Source organism: Melopsittacus undulatus, chromosome 6 (genome assembly GCF_012275295.1).
Source record: "Melopsittacus undulatus isolate bMelUnd1 chromosome 6, bMelUnd1.mat.Z, whole genome shotgun sequence".
Classification (NCBI taxonomy): Eukaryota; Metazoa; Chordata; class Aves; order Psittaciformes; family Psittaculidae; genus Melopsittacus; species Melopsittacus undulatus.
In genome coordinates this window covers 13,557,101-13,580,861 of record NC_047532.1, presented here as the reverse complement: position 1 = coordinate 13,580,861, position 23,761 = coordinate 13,557,101, and the positions used below count along the sequence as shown (strand labels likewise).

Genomic DNA, 23,761 nt, shown 5'->3' with positions numbered 1-23,761 from the left:
GGCCTTTGCCCAGGAGTTCAAGGCTGATGGGGAAAAACCCTAAATGTGGTATTTTTTGCTGACTATGCAGTCTGTTTGGGGAGGGAGAAAAGTTGCTTCACCCTTCCTGCACAACAGTGATGTTTGCTCATGGGGAGGGAAAGTGCTGGTGGGTGCACCCTCCTTTGCTAAGTCCCCATTGGAACACCTCCCATCGTGTTGGTAGGATGCTCTGCTCTTGAGCCATGTTCCATCTGCAGATGAGGCTTATACATGCTGCCACATGAGGATAACACCAGTCCAAGCTCCTGGAGTACACTGCCTCTTGCCATATCCTGGCTGTAACAGGGAGTCTCAAGAGCCATTGGGTAGGGCAGATGTCTGCTATTCCCCTGTGACTCCCATCAGCATCCCCACTGCTGTTCCTTGCAGGGTTGGCCATACTCACCACGCAGTAAGCCACCAGGGCTCCCTGTGCAAAGCCTGCCAGCACGTCGGTGGGGTGATGCTTGTGGTCTGACACACGGGACAGGCCGGTGTAAAACGCCATCATGATGAGGGTGAACTGGAGGAGGGGACGGAGCAGGCGGGCTCCCTTCCACGTGAATCTGGCCTGCAGATAAAACTGTGGGGAACAGAAGGAAAAAGAAAGGTTGCATTAATTTGAGGGCAGCAAAGGAGAAGTCTTGTCCTAAATGTGCACACATGGCAGCAAGCACTCTGTGGGGCTGGTTGTGGGGCACCTGCACTCCTGTGGCTCAAAGGAGGAAGGAGTTATCAAAGAAGTAAGATGCTCTTTGGAAATGTGTGGCCCCCAACATGTAGAGAGAAGTGGAGCTGGAGGGGTTTTAACCCATGGAGGGGATGCTGACAGAGGTGGATGGCTACACTTCATCCTTAGTGAGCCCAGGTCAAGGGCCTGGGACCCCCTGCATTCCAGCTCACACCACAGCCCCGCTTCAGCCTCCACAAGACATCCCATCGGGCCAGGTAGGGGAATTCCTCCCTATAGCTATTTAGTGTGTAACAGAAGCAAGGTCCCAATTCTGAGACAAGCAGAATCCACAACATCTCTCAGGTGAAAAACAGGAATCAGTGCAGACCTCCAGAGCTAGCCCCAAGGATCCTCAGATGCAGCCACAACCTGTGACAACATGCAAAATACAATCCTCTAACATTGCCATGTTTCCCAGCCTGAGCCCTGAGGTTTGTATGGATGTAGGGAACAGTCACTGCATCACATGGCATGGGAAGTCATTCCTCTCCATCAAGAGAAAAGTGAGTTCCTGGTTCAACCCAAAAAGACGAAGCTGATGTGACCTCAGTTGGACATTCTCCCTTTGCCGTGACTATCTCAGGCCCATTTCCGTTTCAGCCAGTGGGCATGGCAGGTTCCTGTGGGAACCGGGAAGCTGGGCGGGAAGAGAGGACAGGAAAACAGCAACCCACTGCCCACAGATGAGCAGGGAGGAATGCTGCGGGAAGGGAGGGGAAGCTGCATCAGCCCTCATGCTTGCGAAGCAAAGAGGCATTCAATGGCTCCAGGAGTGTAAAAGTGCCTGGCAAACACTGCTAGGCTCCTGCAGCTCAGACCTACTGCCTGTGGGCTCATCCACAACGTGTGTTCTGCCTGCTCCTAAATGAAGCGCTGGAAGTCAGACTCAGTATGCTTTATGGGACTCTGCAACATCAGAGGGCTGGAAAGGGGTTTCATACCCATTTACAATCCCTTTTACACATCAGAGCAGTTTACACTGCATTGATATAAAAGGGAATGAAACTCTTGTTGGGTTCCCACAAATAACTTAATGACTCAATTTACCTATAAAAGTAGAATTAATTGGAAAGCTGATAAGGGGGAAGCATCTTTTTGGCCAATTTAGTATGTTTGGCTGTTGCATAAATATTATATTTACCCCTCTTTGGAAAGAATGCAGGCTGGGCTCTCGAGAGGAAATGGAACATCATGTCATTTCAATAGAGCAGATGCTCCAAATTATCCAAATTGTTAGCCAATTAACATGGAAGAGAACAGTACCAAAACAGCTCAGTGCTGGCTAATGCACATTATGTTTCTGGGAAATATATCTGCAAACCAGCCAGAGTCTGGGAACTGAGCCACGTCACCACGGTGCACACCCCACACCATGCAAACTTGTGTACACGATGCTATGGGATGTGTTACAGCTGTCTAGATCCCACAGCAAACCTATGCTGATACAGCCCAGTGAATGGACCACTGGTCTGGTTGTCTAGTGTGTGTTAAAACCCCACCAGCAACGAGGAGGTGCTTTCCTTCCAGGTATAATGCTGCCATCACTGAGCTGGAAAGCTAGAGCTGTCAAACAGCACAACCGCATCCTGAGCAGGCACTCGCTGTGATTTAATAGCAGATACTTCATCCTGCAAGCAAATATCTCTGGGGTTCATGAGCAGGGAACTGCATTTTCAGTTCGCAATGCTTAGGCTGGCTGAATTTTCACTGCCATGGTATTTGGGCACCCAGTGATCTGTTGCTGAGAATGAACTGTGCAGGGAAGGATACTCGTATTCAGGTAAGGTGGTGATAGAGGGTGCTGGGAGCTCAGTCTAGAGACAATGTACCTCGAAAAAATTATTTGCAAAGAGCATTTTTAAAGCACACAAAAGATAGAAATATAAGCTATTGCCGTGGCTTATAGGACTATTTTCTTGTTCAAGAGCCTCAGCCCAGCCCAGATGACAGTGCAAAACTCAGGTTACAGTATGTTGTTGCAGAGCAAAATTATCTCCAAGTATTAGAACTTACAGACTATTATGCTCAGTTCTCACACAGACTTAAACCCTAATGTAATGCTTTGACTAAAGACATCAGAATTACACATTTTCCAACCAAGCTGAATCACAGAATCGACTCGGCTCAAAAAGACCCTTAAGATAATCAAGTCCAGCCATTACCCCAGCACTGCGAAGTCCACCACATGCCACTAAGGGCCTCATCTACACTGTGGACACTTCCAGGGATGGTGACTCCACCACTTCCCTGGGCAGCCTGTTCCAATGCCTGAGCACCCTTTCAGTGAAGACTTTTTTTCCCCAGTGGAAGTCTTGAGGCTCTGTCACATCAACCTCCCTAAGAAAGAAACTCACTGCTGGTAACGTGACATTTGTCCCTTTTGCATAGCCTTGACATCCCCTCCAATCATTCCATCCCGCAAGCTTGGCCTAAATACCTCCTCTGCAGGTGAGGATGCGAAGTACCAATTAAAAGCTAGCAATAAGAAGCAAACACAAACCTTGAACACACAGTAAAGCAGACACTGCTGGAGCTAAAGTGATTAAAACCCAACCCTGTTAGTATATACTGACCCATTCCTTCCAAAACACAGCAAAGTGTGCCTAATGTACATACTTTAGCCCTAGAAAATGAGTGCAAAGGCAGCGTGGCACCATATGGGCTGTGCTGGGGAACACCCAAATGCCCAGCATCCAATTCACACCCATACTTGTATATCCTGGAGGAGCAAAACAAACTGGAATAGATGCACCTCAGACACCACACTGTCAGTGTAAAGATCTCGGCTGAGCTCCTTTCACTGCTCCAATCAAAGTCTTGGGAAAATTGCTGTTTAGTTCCCCATTCATAAGGAAAAGAGGATAACAGCACTTTTCATATTCTAAACACCAGGGTGCTGTGCCATAAGTACTTTAGAGGAAAGCCTTGGGGTGCTCTGAACTTTGCCTCTTTCATACTGAGGGCAGAGAAACCTAGTTAATAAGAGAAGATCAGAAAGTAAAAGGGGAGCTCAGTGGCTAAAGAGATCAAAATTTCCCTAAAAGAGAAATTAGTGCTCTTAAGAACAAATGGGAAGTTCCTGGTAACTTATCCAAAAAAACCTGCTTTTGGTTTTTCTGAAACCTGGGAGCAGATGTGAATTGCTGCCGACTAAGGACTGCCAGATTTGGTTGGGAATGTGGGGCTGGATGGAGCCCTTCCTGTGAAGGGATGGAGAAGCAAGACCACAACCAGGGTTCTTTCCACCACAAACCATCACAGGGCAGCAAAACTCAGGAGGAGTATCGACAAGAGCAAGGGTGGATGAAATGAGATGGGATCACAGAGAGCAGGAGTTATTTGGAGCTGCCATCCACAGTCTCCTGGCAGAGGCCAAGTGACCACAGAGCAGATGGCTTGAGGGACGTCACATTGCTCTTCTGCCAGGGGACTTCCACAGTGGTGGTGGGGACAGCCCGTGACCGCATGCAACCCCTGAGTAAACCCTTTGAGTAGGAGCTGGCAGGGGACATGGCCTAAAAGCGTCACCTCCAGTCTCCCGGGGCTTTCTGCCACCCAGAAATCCCATCCTCTTCACGCTCTCCCCACTGCAAGGCTGAGCTCCACCAACCACATCCCTTAGTGACACCTTCTGGGAAACAGCTGATCTTGTTTCTGACTGTCTGACCTGGTGTTACCTCCATCTCCAGCCCCATCTGCAAACAGAATAGTACCCAGAGCGGTACAGAGCCAAAACCTCTCAGACCCAAACTTACCCTGATGCAACACAGTGCCCTGGCTGGGCAGAGCCAGCTGGAGGAAAAGGGAACAGAAGAATTCAGCTTTCAGCACCAAGCTGGCCAGAAGTCAAGGACAGGGGACTGGCAAAGACCTCCCAGCACTGAAGGCACGTGCTGGTTGCCTCTTCCTTGCCCTTGCTGATCCTATAACCTCATTGGGAACATCCTCATCAGCTCAACAACGCAGTTCACACCTCGGCCCTGACCTCTGATGCAGTTCCAGTTTATTCACTTACTTAGGTCACCGCTAAACTTGACTCCAAGTCCACAAACACCACAGAGTTTCCTTCTTATGGACACATCATTGCTCAGCAGCAGCAGAGTGCTGGGACCTTCACCCTTCAGCAAGAAGCCCCAGTGAGAAGCCTCACACTTACCCTGATATAAATACATATAAACTGTGTTTGTGTATGTAAAATTAGAGATGGAATGATAATCTTACATCTAAATTAGTAGAGGACACTTAGACCTATTCTGAAGTCTTCAGTCTCATCCACCAACACAAGTTAAATACACAAATGTGCCTGTTTTACTCTCATTTTGTCCAGAATCAGCTGACAGGCTGAGAAAGTTGGGGCTGTTCAGCCTGGAGAAGAGAAGGCTGCATGAAGACCTCAGAGCAGCCTTCCAGTATCTGAAGGGGGCCTACAGGGATGCTGGGGAGGGACTATTCATTAGGGACTGTAGTGATAGGACAAGGGGTAATGGGTTGAAACTTAAACAGGGGAAGTTTAGATTGGATCTAAGGAAGAAATTCTTTACTGCTAGGGTGGTGAGGCACTGGAATGGGTTGCCCAAGGAAGCTGTGAATGCTCCATCCCTGGCGGTGTTCCAGGCCAGGTTGGATGAAGCCTTGGGTGACATGGTTTATTGTGAGGTGTCCCTGTCCATGGCAGGAGGGTTGGAACTGGATGTTCTTAAGGTCCTTTCCAACCCAAACTATTCTACGATTCTATGACATTGCTGAGGAATATTTAGCTTTTCTGATATTAATTTAGCTTTCCTGCACCCTGATTTCAGGCAACCTCATGCTGCAAGAAAAATCAGCATTATGGTCTCACATGCTCAAGGGGAGAAGAGAGCATCCATTGCTCTCCACAATTGCTTCTCCATTAAAGCTAAACCAAGAGGTGCAAGTCAGGTCCAGAGGGCTGCATGAAATAAGTTGTTACATACCACCTCTTTCCTCAGCCTGCTATAAATATGTATTATGGGCTCACTCAGCCAAGGAATAACAAAGCAAGGAAAATTAAGACAAAGAGGATTACCCAACTGTAATTTCCCCTTTTAAATGTTTTATACAAAGGCCTGATGTTAATTGAGTATTCTTGGTGACAAGAAGGCTGCGAGAAACTTAGCCATGAAGTCTCAGCATTTAGAACTAAATCCCAGGGGATTTTACTGTGTTGCAAGTGCCTTTCCCCAGGACTTTTCACCCAAAGCCCTCTGGGGCTTGGCCTTTAGCCACCTTTTCCTACTGGGAAAGGTTAAACTGCTTCTCCTTGATGGATACTACAAGGCACGGCTGCTGTGCCAGGGAATGGGGAAGCCATGGTCACCCACTGGCCACTAAATCCCTAGGCAAATCCAGCCCCATGGTGCAGGTGAAGCCCCATGGAATGTGTGGGAATCGGGTATCTTTTAATAGATCAACCTCAGCTTTCTGGCACCCGTTTCCATCAGGTGAGGCAAACTTGAAAACATTATAATTCAGAATGGGCTCCAAGAATGAAGCCAGGGAACGCCAGGAAAGACGGGAAGTGACTTATCCTTGAAATATGAAGTATTGTTCAATAGGGAATGCACTCAGGACATGGCTGATCAGCTCAGTCTCTGCAACACATGCTCAGCCCCACAGATACCCCTGCAAAGACTGACTAAATCCATCTCCTGCAGGCACTGGCATTCTGGATGCCACACTTCTTACCAGGCTTTCCAAAGCCTGCTGGTTCTTTGAGCTGAGCAAGACAGCAGGGTTTATTCTGCATAAATCCCTTTGGGTTATCATAACCCCCTCTATTTTTTACATTATTTTTGGATATTATAGATCTGTCCAACATGACAGATTTTCTGCCTCCCTTCTTCTATGAGATTACTTTGTTCAGGCTCTGGCAGTGGCCATGAAGCTGAAGTGATGGAGAGCAGGGTGCTGCTAGACAAGTGAGAAGCATAGAATCATTTAGGTTGGAAAAAGATCTCAATATCATTATTTCCTTGCCCTGATACACACCATGCTATTTTGTCTCAAGTTGCCTTTTTCCACCTTCAATTTATGACTGAACACTTGGTATAATTTTCCCCTGATTTTTTAAGGCACAAGGCAACTGAACAGCTTGGTCAGACAGAGCCTGCTACCAAACTTATCCCTGTTTTGGGACAAGGAAAGAAATCAAACCATTCTTAAGGGATTGGGTGTCAAAACCCCTCCATGGTGAAGGATAAGTGAAGCAGCCTGTTGTGCCAGATCAGGAGGGACAGGGGCAGAGGCTGCTGAACACAGATAGTGCTCCCATATGCGGACAGGGAAGGGCAGCCAAGAGAGATCGGAGCAGTTTTCTGCTCTGAAGTGTTATGCAGGAGCTAAATGCCACTTCTGAAGCCTGCTGCAAAGTTATAAACAAAACCAGGCAGTAGGCATTGGTGCACAGCAGTGCTGGAAAATGAGCCATGAAGGTGGAAATGCAGGGACGGGATGAACACTTGCCTAGCTGGGCACAGCACCCCAGGTTTGTCCTCTAACCTGATGGATGCTGTAGATCATGCCCTGTGCAAAAGGTAAAGCATCAAGCTTGGCTTCCAAAAAGGCCTGGGAGCACCTACTAAAAGAAACAATCCTAGAGGGACAACCTAAATCTTGCTGAATGGAGAGAAACCACCACTGACTTAAGGACTGGCAGTGCTCACTGTTTCCAGATGCCAAGATTGAAAGCATCTCCGGGCGGACTTGTCTGAATCCGATCTCCTCAGAAATAAATAAATACCAGCGTGAGGGATGGTTTTCCAAACTCAGCTTGGAAAGTTTTGCAATGGCAGCAGCAGAGGGCTGAGCCTCCCGCAAAGAGCCACCAGGGTGGCTCTGCATCGTAGTGGCTGGGAGGAAACAGCCAGAATATTTACTGGAGAAATTCAGATGCTTTCCAAGAATTATATAAAGTAAGAAGGAAAACAAGGAAAGAACACACCATCCCCAGCAGCCTGGAGAGCTTAGTCATTAAACTGCCCACAGGGAGGGGAGATCCAGGGCTGAAAAGGCAGGAGGGAGTAGTGGTCACTTATCTTTTCAGAGGGTGAAGGGATGAGGGGGAAGCACTGCTCAGAGATAAAAGCTCATGTTTAATGTTTTTATCAGTGCCATGCTGTTTCTTTGCTTTCTGATCTGAGCTTACAGGAGATGGGATGGGGCACAAATCTTGAATGGAATCCAAACCTTTTTTCCTCATTTTTAAAAAGACTCCTAAATAATTCATGTATATATATATATATATATATATATACACATATATATATATACACACACATCCATATATATATATTACCACATACATAGATAAACCCAAGCAGAGATCACTCTCCAGACCCTCCCAAACACTGTGTGTGGGTCCAGCCCCTTGCAGTTTGCCTCCCGCAGCCCCGGCAGGAAGCACCTTGGCAGCCGCCCCAGCCCCGGCACAGGAAGGGTAGAGCCATTTCTCACTGACAAAGAAAAACAAGTCCCAGGCCTCGGGTCCGGATCCAGGCGGGCAGAGGCTGCTCCACCTGCTCCGCTGGCACATTTGGGAACCAGCCTTCGTTTCCCAATGGCACATCTTTCCCCCCGCCATTGCAACATGCTGGTTCACCCAACGCCTTCTCCAGTGGAAACCACAGCATGGGGTGAGCGAAATTGCACAGGTCGTCCACAGATTTAAGAGGATTCGGATTTAATTGCAGCCTTGGCTACATCCCAAAGCTGCACAGCACAGGAGTCTTCATCCCAAATCACACCACAGGGGCTGAGAGTGGATCTTTCCACTACTGGCTTGTTCAGGCTCTTTTTTTCCCCCTCAACCCTTTATCTCTGATGCTCATTGTGCTGTTATTGCTATGAAATGCAGGTGAGTGCCTTGGGAAAGGGGGACAGGGATAAATCTCAACCTCAAGCAAGGCTGAGGTTACTTACCACCAAATACAGCATGGTGTAGAGGGAGAAGGACGCGTGCCCAGAGAAGAAGGATTTCCTGCAAAACAAAGCAGGTGCTAAGAACCAGCCACTATAATCTTCATTATTAGAATTTGATACATAATATGGTGACTTATCTGCTGCTACCAAGAGGGTGCCAAAGCAGAACGACCCCCAACTCACAACCTTTCAGGTTATAAAACCTCCGTTATCCGCCCTGCTTGCTTGTGAGGCAGAAAGGGAACGGATGGACAGGATGCTCGCATTGTTCGTCCCTTCCTGGTCTACTCGTGGGACAGTAGTTATTTCCAGGATAACCCGATAACTCACCGTCTCGCCTCAAATAACCAGGAAACCGTAAAGAAATAAGAAGTGAGCAAATTCTGTTGTTGCTTAATTGTAGCGTGCAAAGTGTGGGCCTGGAAATGTCAAAAATGAGCATCTCATGAATCTGATAGAGATCTCAGAGGGGACATTCTTGCAGCCCTGCCTGTGTGGTGCCTCAATGGAAGAGAAGCCCTCTGCTCTGCTGCATGGGACAGCTCGAGCTGCTCACCATGAGCTCAGCTCTGATGGTGCCTTCCCACATTGAGCAACCAACTCAGCGAAACAATAGTGTAGGAGTAAAGAGAAAGGAAAAGAAATATTGTTTGGCTGAGTCCCACAATTCCCAAGGGAAAGTGCCTGTCGCTGGTAAGTTACAGCCTTCACAGAAAGCAGCATTTGAACCATCTATTGCTGGCAGAGAAACCCCGCTGAGATACTTAACATCAGACACCAATTTGGTAGCAGCAACCCATCTCTTTGATGCGGTTGGCTCTCACCTGGCTTCCTGGACCTTGCTGTCGTTTCCCCTGCAGGTGTAGTTCTGGATGTAAACTCCCTTAGCACAGTTGATGGTGGAGAAATCCAAATCACAAACTTCCAGGAAATGTGGCCGCAAGCGCCCGACGGACACTTTGGCAATGTCTGTGAAGGACTGGCTGATGGCACAGCCGAAAACGAAGCATCCCACCTGCTTGTAGAGTGCTGCCACATAGGGGTTCTGGATGAAGGACCTTGATTTCTCCTTCAGGTAGTGGATGCGGTAGAGCTCTCCTGTTATAATCTGTGCAAGAAATGCAACAGAGAGGTTAGAAAGAAGGAAAAATGCTGGGCAAAACCGCTGATGGGTGGTAAATGCAGGGCTAGCATCTTGAACCAGGAATCTGCTTCTATAACGAGGAAGGAGAGAGACCAGCATCTCTTCGTCCTGCTTCTGTTCCACTTCGAGCATTATAACGCTCTAAGTGTTGTTTGTTGAATTTTTCAATAAACAAGAAAGAAAAAAAAAGCTAATTTTCATTTAGCACATTGGCATATCTTTACGGAAGTGAAACAGTATCCAGATCTATACCAGCATAATGGAAAAAGTAATAATTCAACATAAACCAGATAAAGAATCAGTGTATGTTAGGGAAGGAGAGGCCAGATCACTACCCCCTTATCAAACTGATTGTAGAGGAAAAAAACAAACAATCTCCTTATCTTCCTCTCTGAAAACCACAAACAGAACAGAGTAAGACTCAGAAAGCCCCAAATTTCTTGAATTCTGGCCCAAAATTTGCCATCACCAGACCCAATTCAAGCTGTTTAAACCTCTGTAAACACCGGCTATTTCTAGGCATTCTTGCCATTGCAGGGCAGCAAATTACATTTTTCTTGGGTCAGGGGTGCTGGGGTTTGACAATATCACCATAAATCACTGTCAGGGAGCAGAGGACTTGGCTTCTCATAATTCTAACTCTGAAAAGGCAGGTTAATGAAAATCAGGCTGTGAAATGAAGTCCAAATGTCTCACCTCTCTCAAAGAGGCAAAGGCTGAAATTGTTCTCCGTCACGTTACGCACCTAAGTTTTGAGCTCCAGATTTACAGCTTTAGGATTTTATTCATTACTTTAAATGTTTTTATACCCAAGTAATAAATTGAAGCTTTTTTCCCCTTATTTTTCAACCACCCCTTGCCCCCGCCCCTCTCTAGTCACGAGGTCTATGATATGTAAAATTAACTGTCAGGAAAAATGCCTTCATGTTAATCCCTTTCTGGAGCAGCCAGCAATATTCCTCCTGGCGTGGCAGCCTGCCAGAGGCATGCAGGAGACAAGGCTCCCCTGCCTACCTATTTTAAAAGCTTGGCACAACCTTTGGAAAGTAATAAACTGGAAAATGTATAGCAATTAGACTAAGAGGAGATGAAGCTGTATCATTGTTTGAACTTAACTCGTACCCTGGCTTGAAAAAACAAAGGCTGACCTAAGGCAGCTGAAATCACAGCTAAGCAGGCTTTATCAAAGAGAGATACAACTATAAGAAAATAAAGGCCAAGCTACAGCTTTCTGCTACCATGTACATATTTTGAGTGGCTGCACCATCATTTGGTGTTTACATGTCACTGCTCTCTACATCATTTAGTCCTAGAAATCTAGTGGTGAACAAGAACTGTCTGGGGAGCTGCAGCGAACCAGCTCCAGTGTCATTTTAATCATAGAATGGTTTGGGTCAGAAGGGACCTTAAAGCTCATCCAGTTCCAAGCCCCTGTCATGGGCAGGGACACCTTCCACTAGAGTAGCTTGCTCCAAGCCCTGTCCAACCTGGCCTTGAACACTTTCAAGGATATCCATAGTTTCTCTAGGCAACACATCCTATTGTCTCACTACCCTCATACTAAAGAATTTCTTCCTTATATCTAATCTAAATCTACCCTCATTCAGGTTAAAGTCATTCCCATGTGTCCTGTCACTACATGCCCTTGTGAAAACTTCTTCTCCAGCTTGTTGGCCCATTTAGGTACTGAAAGCTGCTCTAAGGTCTCCCTGCTCCTTTCTCCAGGCTGAACAAACCTCACAGACATACCAAATTGTTTCCCTTCATTTTGGACTACTTTCCAGCACAAGCTAGCAACCAGAAATCTACAGTCATGAGAACTGCAGAAGGAGATTGTCCTTGGATGGACATGGAGGTTCCTGCACAAATACACAGCCACTGCCTGCAGCCTCTTGAAAGTCTAAATTCACAAGAAGAGAAGCTATGAGCCTCAAATCTCATGGCTTTTGCAGAGGGAAGACGAGACGAATTAAGGATGACACCCGATACTAGCAGATGTGCTGCTACTCCTAACTCACAAACAGGTCAACGTAAAACTCAAGGCTCCCAGCCTGGGCCAGGCATGTGACCATTTTAAACAGGGACCAACAAAAGTCTGGGGATTAATATTCTCTCTCTCACCGTTGGTGGTCTGGGTAATTGCACACATGTAGCAGATTGTAAATTGGAGACTTCATTCCCTTGCTAACACGCTGCTGGGCAGCCATGAACCCTCCCCACTTAGTTAAAGCCATGGCTCAACCTTAATGAGAAGCTAAAAAATTGGGTAAACTTGTGTTTTTGGCAGGGCTGTCCCAGATAAAGTAAGACAGTGAATAACTAATGCAGTACAGATGTGCATGAGCTGAACAGACATCCCAAAAAGAAAACAGGTCTTACAGATCTTCTTATGCCTTGCACTGCTGCTGAGCCATCTGTATGGGATATATGCCATACCTACGTGATGGGCACAACTCCTGGGGCACTGTCACACTTAAGAAGAAGCCAATATCAACCTTTTCTCTCTGTGAAAGCCTTTGTCAGACTTTCGGTTGTCGTTCCCATTTTATCATTATTATAAGGTATCACCAGTAATCTAATTAACCTGTAATTACTTTTAGAGTTTTTCTCATCACTTATGTCTCTGGTGTCATGTTTTCTGTGTCTAATCACATTGAAGCGTATCACCTTCAGCTGTAAAACAACCAGATAATCTGGCTTTGTAACTTAGATTAGGTAGGAAATGAGTTTTCTTAGGTGTTTTCCATAGGCTTCCAAAGTCTATCAGGTGTCGGGACACAGGGCCTAGAGCAGTGCTACCCATACAAGGCTCAGGAAGAGGAAAATGTCACCTTCCCCCAGCCATCCCAGGGACCATCAACATGCTCCTGTGCTGATCAAATTAACCACCTTCCAGCAAGAAGAGCAGTCAGAGCGATGCAAGAGTGCACAGCCAAGGGGAAAGCCTGTCCAGGGTCATCTGTGTGGAAATTTGCCTGAAGCCAATAAATACACAGGTATTAAAACCAAACGCATACCCTCTCACATCCTGATTGAAGCAAAGGTCTTTGCCTCTGCCGTTTACTTAACGAGCACTCTGGGTGTCCTCAAGCCATTTAAAACATGACCTAGACCTTTTACCCCGGGCTAGACTACCCATGACGCCACGTAAAGCAAGGGCGTGAAATATTGGCTGCACCATCTGAAACGCCAGCTCCCTGGAAGTCCTCACAACCACAGTCCTGCCTTCCGAAAGCAAACGTTGTGAGCAAAAGGAGCGGAGTCAGTGCCTTGTGGATTTGGAAGGAATTCTTATTATGCTACAGTAATTCTGGTATCTGGGTTACATCTGAAAAAAGAGGTCAGGCTGACTTGAATTTTCCATGCACACTGCCATAGCAAAGAAGTCTGTTGCTTCAATTCCTCGTTAGCCATTTGTATCACTCAACAGCAAATAACCCAGCTCTTGAATTTACCTTATTAAGTTACATTTGTTGTGGGCACAGTGAAACCAGGGCAGAAACATCTAATTCTTTGGGGATTTTCTTTCTCTTTTAATTGACCTGCTATTTCATGGTAGAAAGTTGATGGATCACATAGGCAGCTGATTATGTTTCCAGTTTCTGTTCCAACTCCTGTATTTGCCACTGCCTCGTTACTGATCAGAAGCACACTCGGCATGGAGCCGGCGTGCAGATAGCTCAGGCAGTAATGTGAAAATGAGAGGCTTTTTCATTTTGTTTTTATGGCTTTTCCACACTTGGGGGTAATTCACCTGCAGGGGAAAATTCTGCTGTGTTTATGGAATTGGGGGTCTGCCACCTTTTGGGCTTGTTTTGAGGAAGGAGAAAGCATAGGAACAAGGCAGTTTTGAGGACCTACTTTGCTAAGTGAGTATATGTGGTCAGGAAATGATGGAGAGATCAGGAAATGATGAAGATATTCACAGCATGAAGCAGCAAGAATGAGGATGGGATATTACCAAAGCAGGCACCATGCCATGCTAAAACACCTATTGCCTGTGACATTGCTCCTACAGGGAAAGATGACAGCCTAGGAGAGGAACAAGAACTCCTGAGCTCTCCATCTCCACCCCTCCCATTGGAAGAACCAAGAGGAAGGCAACATCCCTGGGAAAGCACCTTAACGGTGCTGACACCAGGTGAAAAACAAAATGTAGGTACTTTTCATAGGGGAATTTCATCTTCAGCTGCAAGCATTTAGCTAACAACCAAGAGACAGCTCTTGCCTTCTGCCCCAGCACCAGATACGTGTTGGCACAGGGAGGCTCAGCTCCATGGGCCGAATTTTTGGCTGACATATAAAGCTCTCACCGTGCAATTGTTTCCTAGCACAGCTCTAGGAAAGCTGGCAGAAAAGAGAAATGAGGAGGCATTAGGAAGGTGGTGCATTAACTGCTTTTTATAGTGAGAAGTGTGGGAATATGCTCCCCTTGGAAGGTTTTAATTGTCTTTTTAAAAGGGTTGTAATATACAATCTCTTAAAAACCTAATACTAAGCTGTGAAACTTTTCCAGGCACCAGTTAGCTGAAAAGATGTATCTTTTTTTTTTAACCTTATAAAATAGGCAAATACCAGGAGTTATTTGAATAGGGACAAACCATGCCAAGTCCTTACTGACACTCGAGTCTTTTTGTTTCTACTCTGAACTCTTACTGGAGGGTGAAAAAGCTCACAGACTTGCCCAAACAGCTTTGGGCCTGTTTATAGGCTTCAAGAATAATCTCATTCCCCTTATTACAAGCTCTCATTTGCAACTGTTTATTGCTCCATGCTTACACTGAAGCCAAGCAATTGCGGAGATGTACACCTTGGTAGACAGTGTGGATGCACCATCAAGACTGTGTTAAACCCCCATGCCAATGGTGCCATTGGCTAAAAAGGTGACAAAAGCCATCAGAGATGCTCAAGGGATAGGAGACGAGGTTTTGGAAGTGGTACTTACAGCGAGGATGGCAATGAGGATGCCTGCGGCACACAGCACTGCATCATTGATAGTCTCCATCGACTTCAGCGGGTACCTGATGCTGTCGTCATCACAGTAGAAGCCCCGCTGGTAGGGCTGGATTGTACTTGTTTCAATGATGAGGAAGGGCAACCCAGCTAGAAAGAAGGGGAGACAACAACCAAACTCATCAGCAACAGAGCCAAACCCAAGCGGCTTGCCAAAAAAAGGACCCAACTAGAAAACCCCTTGCAAGCCACGCAGCACTGTTCCTGATGGTTTTCCTTCCATATTGTTATCTTTCCAAAGGGAATAGCATTGAGATTTGTTTTTCCAAGTCGCTCTTGCGGGGAAAAAGCATCTCCTCTGTTATGGTTATCAGATGTCTGCACTGCCTGGTTTCAGTTAAGCCCTGTGCATTGCAAATATTAACTTACAGGAATGGACCCCTAAAGGAATCCCTCTGCAAAAAGCCATGAAAATGAATCTGGAACTTTCCTCTGGGGAGGGCCTGATGCTCTGCTGAGCGCCCCATGGCAGGGCAGCCCCAGAGCTGTGCAAACAAACCTTAGAAGATCAAGTATCAGCACAGCTTCCCCTACCTGGTCAGCCCAGCTACACTCCATCCCATTACATTTATGCCTTTGAAGCCTTCCTTGGCTCCCTCCTCTCTGTATTTACAGGGTATGTGTGTGCTTGTACCTACTAATGCCACAAGACTACATGCTTTGAGCAGCTGTGGGACACCCACCCTTGACCCATCCATGCAAGGGGAAGCTGAGCACACAAACAATGAACCCATTCAGAATAGATGCTGAAATCCCTCCAAAGCCTGCTCACCTTTGATCACATTAAAATGACAGAAAAACGGGTTTTAAACAGTTTGTGAACCCTCTGTGCAGGAGATCTGCATCTGCCCAGCTCAGCTGGACCTTTGCACCAGGCCTGGAGCAGATCTGCTCCAAAACATGGTGTGATAGGTTAGGACACACAGTATGTAGGGGACACCGCAAAACTGCTGTATGTCTGTATTCTTCTGAGTGTTTTAGAGAAATACAGTTTTGCCTTAAACCTAGGAGAGCTCTGGGGTATTTTACAGCCATGATGATACCTTGGGCCAGGCAGATTCCTTTCCTTTGCCTCAGTTTCCCCATCCATCTTTGCTATTAAGCCCATCACTAAGAGGAGCAGTATATCCTCACCAAAACAAGCCCCAGATTCTCCAAAACCCACGTTGAGAGTAAATCACAAACCACAAGGCACAGGAAACCCTCCTCCCACATGTAGAGCGAAACCCAGGTAAGGGGAAAACAAAGGCACAGTGGTTCGAGCTCCTCCTTGGGCCAATCAACAAGTCTCACGCCTGGATCCTCCAGAAAGCAATAGGGAATATTTGTCAACTACTAACTTGCTTAAGTGCCTGTGGGTTTGTTTACACAGCCAGAAGTCTAAGACACCAGAGGGATTTTCCCTTCTAAAACTAATAAAAAATAAGTTAAAAATGAAATGCTAGTGGGTTTAACCTAAGCTTGTCCCCAGTACATTTGTAGTGGTCATGATCTGCTGGATGTCATCAGCGAGGATACTGTCCAGGTTGTTAAAAAGTGTCATCAAAACAATGTTCCCCATCTCCAGGTGAACCACTCCTGTATTTCACTTCGTGCAATCCATTTTGGCTCCTTTTCCTTTATGTTAATAGGTTTGCCTAATACAGGATTATTCAGGGGTTTTCTTGATCTTAAAAGGGAAAGTCTACCTCATTTGTGAGCAGGAACAACCACACACAGACCCGAAGGCTCCCAGGTACGCACGAGCAGTCAGGGCCACTGCTCAGGACCCCTTTCAGATCCTCTCTAAAAACCCTGGCAATGGGTTCATTGCAAGTGCTGGGCCCTGCGGTGCTTGGCAAGGCAGGATGGTTTCCACCACATGTGTGAACCAGCAAGGAAAGGTTTCAGAACTGCCTGCCCAGCTCAGATTTGGTAAATAAAGATTGGACATCTTGTGTGAATCCAGTTGATCTTCATTCCACTATTTAACTGTTTTGATGCCCAGCCAGCTTGGCCCCAGAAAGTGCCTCTGATGCCAGCAATCCAATATTAATAGGCCACTTAAAAAAATCCTTAGGTTTCCCAATGAAAAACTGCAGGAGAAGAGCTAAAGTCACTCAATATGATCCAATTTCACATGCACTTGAAGCAGCGGCGTAACAGTTGAACTCAGGGAGTAGACATGCCACGGTTACGTGGCTTATTGTTATTTCTCCAGTTCCTCTTGCTAATAGCTTTCACATGACAGGTCTGTAAAACACATGTTCCCACAGACAATAAAATACATCTGAAAGCTAAAACTGGCTTAAAGAAAAAAAAGACAATAGTGTTCCTATACGTTATGTGAACCCAGGAATAATAAAGATTTGTTTTCCCTTCATTCATTGAACAGCATGGGGTAGTACGTCCACGTTTCAATTATATGTACACTTGCCACAGCTATAATAAGAGCATAACTGACCTATATGGTACACAATTTCTTAAAGCACACATAGGCATAGCTTAGAGAAATCCAATCGTTTTTGTTTTCTCTCCTACAAACCTGTGGTTCAGTGGGATATTGCCAGTCAAGTCCTGATGTTTTTCCAGCAAACAGTAACCTCAGATTCCCTTTCCCCCCCCCTTTTTCTCTTTTAAAAAAAACCCAAAACCATGAGAAACATAAACATACTCTCCATAACTGAATGATACCACTCAGAAGACACAAGACACCTTTGATTTCAAGGGCTGGACGAGAGGCTGCTATTTCAGCCATAATTACCCAAGGAAGAAAAGACCCCAGCCCACAGCAAATTGTGCTTAAGACGGCTCTTCTTCCACAAGGATATTTCTTGGAGGATGGGTTGTCTAAGTGTCTTGGTCACCACCCACATTTTTGTTGGCAAGGGGGTTCCAGTCTGTAGTGGTGCCAAAAGGCAGCCAGAGAATGAGTTTTGCAGAAAAACACTACAGAGGGAAGTCTGGAAGAAGACAGAGAATTAAATGTGGAGAGAGATGCCTTTAGGATCCCTCAGCAAAACACCACAGAGACATTATTCACACTAGGAGAGGTGCCAGAGGCAAAGTTATCCAGAAGTGGGGCTACAGCCCACACACCCTTGGAAATGGAAGACAAGCAGCATACCACAAAGATCATAGAATCACAGAACAGTTCGGGTTGGAAAGGACCTTAAGATCATCTAGTTCCAACCCCCCTGCCACAGGCAAGAACACCACACACTAAACCTTATCACCTCTTCTGCCCCAGGTCTAACTCTCTGATTTGGTGTTTAAATAGGAAATTCAGATTATGTATTCTGCAGTGACTTGTACCTACAAATTCAACATCTGGACCCCCAAAAGATGCTGAGTTTTCAACCTCTACCATTTCCCATCCCTACCTACAGTAGAAAACTACTAAGAATACAAGAGGTACATTTCAGTAAACAGTAACAAAAGCTGACTTGCATTGAAGAGAGTTATAGACATGCACAGTCGGCAAAACATTACAATGGTTTTGGGAATGGTCACTCTTCCCAAAAAATGGTCCTATCTGGCTGTTCCCTCTATGGCTATGGTTCACCTATGTGTACAGACCTATTGCAAAAATCTCTAGTAACACTGTAGAAGGGCCTCGCATCCTTCTTAATACTGGTATCTCCATGCTGAGAAATTCCACAGCAGCCTGTGGACCATAACCCAAGGCATGGAGGCAGTGCCAGCACATCCATAAGACTGTGCAACCAGAGAAGTAGTTATCCCCATCCCACAGACAGAGGAAACAAAAGCACAGAACAAAGGGATTTGCTCATTCCAATGCAAAAAAGGTAACTGGAGCTGAGATTACCTTCTGAATCGTAACATCCTTCACAAGATGAAGGAAAGGTTTTTATCCTTATATAAAGGGTTGGTTTTATATTTTTGCTTTAACAGCAGAACAAGGAAATCCCAACCACATGTTTTTATCTAACTGTCCTGTAGGAGATCAAACAGGGCTCCAAACCATGAACACAATAGAAATCTCTTGGGGACTGATCCTGCCCCATCCAAATGGGCTCAGCCTTGCTCCGAGCAACCCAGAGCAGGTGTGGACACTAAAGAATTGTGTGAAGCACCACAGGATGCCATGGGGCTGGACGTTGAAAAATGATGTTGCTTTTGTTGGGAGGAAGTCCAAGTGACTTGGTGACCTCTAACTGCTGGTGTCCTACATTAAGGTATTTCAGTGCAGGGTTTAAATTTATTTGTCTTTCCATTTAATAAAGCCAATCGAGTTTGGAAATCTAGCACCAATTGAAAAATATTCCTTTCTTTGGTCAGCACCTTTATTAAGAGTCAATTAATAGGCAATAATCCTGGGAAGGCTGGCAGCATGAAAGCCAAAACCCCACCACCAAACCTAAACAAAAAGCCTTGCAAAACCCCTGTGTACTCTCTGGCCAGCTTGAAATGTGCATAAAATCAAAGGCAGAAGAAAAAAAAGGGCTCTGTGCTGGGTACAGCACTTTGAATCTCAGTCTTTGAAAAGTTAATGCTTGTGCAGATTTAATGGGGGGAAAAAAGGAAAATGAAGACAGGATAAGCTTTCATTGGCCACCCATCAGAAAAGCGGAGGGAGCAGGAGGGGAAGAGGCTTTTCTGTAGTGACTCACCCATGTAGCTCATCTTCCCAGCCCAACCTTCACCTTTGCACTGAATTAAACACCGTTAGGGGCTTTTTCTCTTTTTCTATGTTTAGTTTTGATGGAGGTTGGGTTTTTTTTTTTTACCTCCCCACTAAATCTTTCTTCTTTCAGCCCTGCAGGTCAGCAGGATGTTGCTGGCTATCTCAACAAAGCAAAGGTAATTTCTCACAAGCACTCTGTAATGTGTTTGGCTGTGGCATCCAGGCCCTGGGTGTGTTTTTAAGGTTTTGGTACATTAGACATCCAGCTTAATAAGTGAAAAAGATCATTAAATAATTTGGCAGGGCTGAGCTGGGGATCTAATTCCTCATTCAAGACATGCTTTGTAAATATTTGTGTATTTTCAAGAGATGGGCTTTCTATTTGAAGTCCTTAGTGGCTGATCTTAGGTACATACAAACTTAACTCGGTTTACAATCACAGAATCATAGAATGGTTTGGGTTGGAAAAGACCTTAAGATCATCTAACTCCAACCACTATTTGTACGTATTTTAGAATGCATAAAAGCTAGATTAGCCTATGGGAGGCTTTTATTAGGGGTTCAAAAGTTGGCTTCCCCATATTATAGAGAAGAATCACAGCACTGCAAACCAGCCCTGGAAGTGAGCAGCTCTCAAAGCCAGTTGAGATTACATATATATATGTATATATATATATATGTATATACACACACACATAGAGATAAATTGAATAGCACAAAGAATAAAAGTATTTCCCTATTTCCATCATATAAGGCCAATCACAGCATGGCCTAATCCTGCACTAGCATCAACAAAGGGGTGACCAAAGGAGCTTGGTCAACCAAAAAATAATCTCAAGGGGCCTGACCCACACAGCTCAGTGGCAGCCAAAAGAAAGATCCCACTGCAGCCTGAATTGGGCCATTCTGTTGGGATTCTTAAAGGTCTTGGAAGCACCAGCTATGTGCCTCCTTCCCAGTGTTTTTCACTGAATCTGGATACTTGAAGCCTATGCATTCACAGTGGACAACTAGGCTAACATCAGAAATACAGAGTACCATCAGCTCTTATTACTTTCACAATCTTAACTGTTCTTCACCTTGGTTCCAGCAGTCCAGAAGACTGCTCTGTGCATCTGCCTGTATTTTGGAAACACATCTAATATCTCTGTTTGCAAAACAGATTCCTATTCAACTCTATTACAGTTCCACTATTCTCAGCTACACACAACCCATGAGGATAGAAGCTTCTCCAAACACACAAACAAACCCCAGACTTTACTGTAGAACAGGTACCTGCTTTAAACTACTAAAGAACCTATAAACAAGGATTGGCATATAACGCATTTCTCTGTTTTGACCTGTTTGGAAAAGCCCTAGAACACAATGGGTTGATTTCCACAAAAAACCCTCAAGATACAGTTCATTTTCTACTTGCTGTAGGTTCTCCCAGGTAGCTCACACTAACCTATGCATCTCAGTCTGTCTGGCCTCCTTACTCTCAAGAAGGTGCTATTTCAGTTCACTTTATTAGGAGTTACATTTTAGCCTAATCTTAGCAAAATCAACATAAACCTCACCACTTTTAGGTCCACCAGCTGTTAGTGGGCTTCAGGTTCATTTTGACCTGGATGATATTTTCTGTGTTCTTACTTTTGGAGGGTTTATTTTTCACTAAGAATTGGTTATTCAGGAATGCTGAGCAAAATGCCTTCTCCTGCTGCTAGCACAATAGCAAACAAGAAGAAAACCAAGAATATTCATTTTCTATATGCACAACTCTATAACACTGATAACCCTAAGCTGAAGAGGTATTTGAGAGGTGCCTCTAAAAGGAATCAATGATGGCAGGAATGACAGGTATCTGCTGCCCAAACCCATCATCCAGAGGCATACCCATCCTTTGCAGTAAATACAGCCCTGTGCAACCTAAAGCATTCCTTATTGACCCAACCATCCAGGGGGAATATTATTATAGAAAGGCTCTTGGTCACAGATACTTTAAACCAAATGTCAAATTATTCGCACGTACTGAAAATTCCTCTGGATTCCAAACCTCAGCAGAAACGCTTCCTCATGTGGTGGAGCGCAATGTGCCAGCCCCATGCTCCAAGAGCTCCAGATGAAGAGAGGCGCTGCCATTGGTTCTGCTGGGTAAAATACTGTTTTTAGAGAGTACCTCTTACCTATATGCAGAGGTAAACACCACATACAAAGGAAAAAAAGAGGAGAAGGGAAATCTAAGAAGTTGGTTAAGTTGTTCCTCCTGGGAGTTTGGCATGAGTAGATGTATTAAAAGAGCTTTATATTAAAGCACACATATACTTTTAATACCTAAAAAATGCATTAATAAGAACAAAAGGTCTTATCCAAGCCACAATACCTAGATGCACATGAAATTCTGCCTTTGTGGGTAAGGCAGATTTAAGCCAGACTGGCTGACCAGCAGAAGCTGGAGAGGGTGAACATAGAAGACATTATCAACAGCAGTCCAGAGCCAACACAATGGAAACAAAGCCATCATTTCACATTGTCTACAGCAAGGAATAAAACGCAGTACACTGTGAAAACCCCAAAGTGTCAGCATCTTACGAGGCACCTCTACACATCTTTTGAGGCACCTCTATACATCCAAGTGCTTTGGAAGGTCTCACAGATATGAAAAGTCTGACCTAGAATGACCCAGCTTGAATAAAGGGAAGAAGGGGGAAATAAGATTGAAAATGTTCCTGTGAACTCTGCAATACTGAAGGCAAACAGATAGTGTGAAAAACACACTGTGGCAACTATTATGTTTCCAATTACAAATAGAGCGGACACGGATTACACTGCTGGTCAGCAGGGTTTGGAATAAGCCCTGCTTCACCACAACTCCTCAAGCTCTGCCTTTGAGGAAGGGCTCGGACCACTGCCCAGCCCCAGAAACACTCATGCTGTGGGAAAGGGGCACAATACCCTATTTGCTTGAGGGATATCTAGGAGCTTTCTTCCAAACAGATGTAAGGGTGAGCGGAGTTGTTGCTCCTCTTCATCCACAGTTGTTGTTCCTCTTCATCCACACCATCCCACTGGCACACACTAGCTGTGTGAACCCTGATAATTCCCCCTTATAACAAGTCTGCTCCACTCCATCAACTTCTATTCAAAAGGAAAGTTTCATGGGCTGTTGATGTTGCTTTAATATATAACATATCAAGAAGAGATTCCATATCTTGGCTTGCTGCCCCTGAACACCACCACATATAAGCCCTGGCTCCTTCTCTTTGCACAGCCACACCAGACCCTAAGAAGAATGACTGGAAATACATAAACCTGCAGCCAATGTGATACAGACGACAAAATTACCTTGATTATTGTTAAATCAATCAAGGTGCAAAGCTTTTGGAACAAAAATAAAGCCAGTTAACCTGGCCAGCATCAGGCCTCTTCAGAAGCATTCAGCTGCTGAACTTCCCAAGCTTCCTCTCCCCCTTTCCCAGAGCATCCCAGACAGGCACTGCAGCTGTAATTAAGCACGTTTTGGGGTGCAACTGCCCCTGTGCAGGAGGCGGCAGAGCCCGTGTCTGCAGCACTGAAGGCTGCCGTGAGTAGCTTTCTGACCCAGTTCTGTCAATGTACCTATTGTAAATGCAAAATCCTTCTTCAGATTTGAAGCAGCAGCCACCTGCACAAATAAGGCTGGGTTATAACTCTGTAACCGAATACAAGCACTGGAAGCTTAAAAAGTTTGTAGTCCAAAAGGCACTTCTGACCTCTTCCTTAAAAGTTCACTAATCACTTTTAATTCATAATTTATATCCTCTTAATATACTTGCTTTATATAATACCCCCCTTTTCTTCCCCCCTCCCTCTCCTCCTTTCTTTTTTCTGGAAGTTCCCCAGGAGAAAATGGTATTACACAACTCCCTTGATTAACTGGAAATGAAACTTTTCCCCCTCGGTAGTCGAGATTTGGTAGAGTTTCCAGGATATAATGCATCGTACACCGTGCTGAAAGGCAAAAAAATGTGTGCATAGGTGGAAATGATCCAAAGGCCCTGCAAGCGATGGGGGTTTGATCTCAGCAGTTCCTAAAGCACAGCTTTAAGGAATAGGCTTTGCCTATTCACTGATGGGTTGAAAAGATGTAATATTATCTCCTTTCTCCCTCCTTAAGATCACCTACTTCCAAAACCCCTGCCCACGCGCAGGGACACCTTCCATTAGAGCAGGTTGCTCCAAGTCCCATGCAACCTGGCCTTGAACACTGACAGGGATGGGGCAGCCACAAGTTCTTTGGGCAACCTGTGCCAGTGCCTCACCACTC

General features: G+C 45.4%; 1 protein-coding gene across 1 annotated transcript in view; it reads right to left on the bottom strand.

The window, feature by feature from the left end:
• The window catches only part of PLPP3 (phospholipid phosphatase 3), a 46,037-nt gene that overhangs the window by 6,341 nt on the left and 15,935 nt on the right, over positions 1–23,761 (bottom strand). The window contains exons 2-5 of the mRNA XM_034064014.1: positions 14,782–14,939; positions 9,517–9,800; positions 8,693–8,750; positions 428–604 (exon numbers count right to left, since the gene is read on the bottom strand). Coding sequence (XP_033919905.1) covers positions 428–604; positions 8,693–8,750; positions 9,517–9,800; positions 14,782–14,939 — 677 coding nt within the window. The remainder of the gene's footprint in view (positions 1–427; positions 605–8,692; positions 8,751–9,516; positions 9,801–14,781; positions 14,940–23,761) is intronic.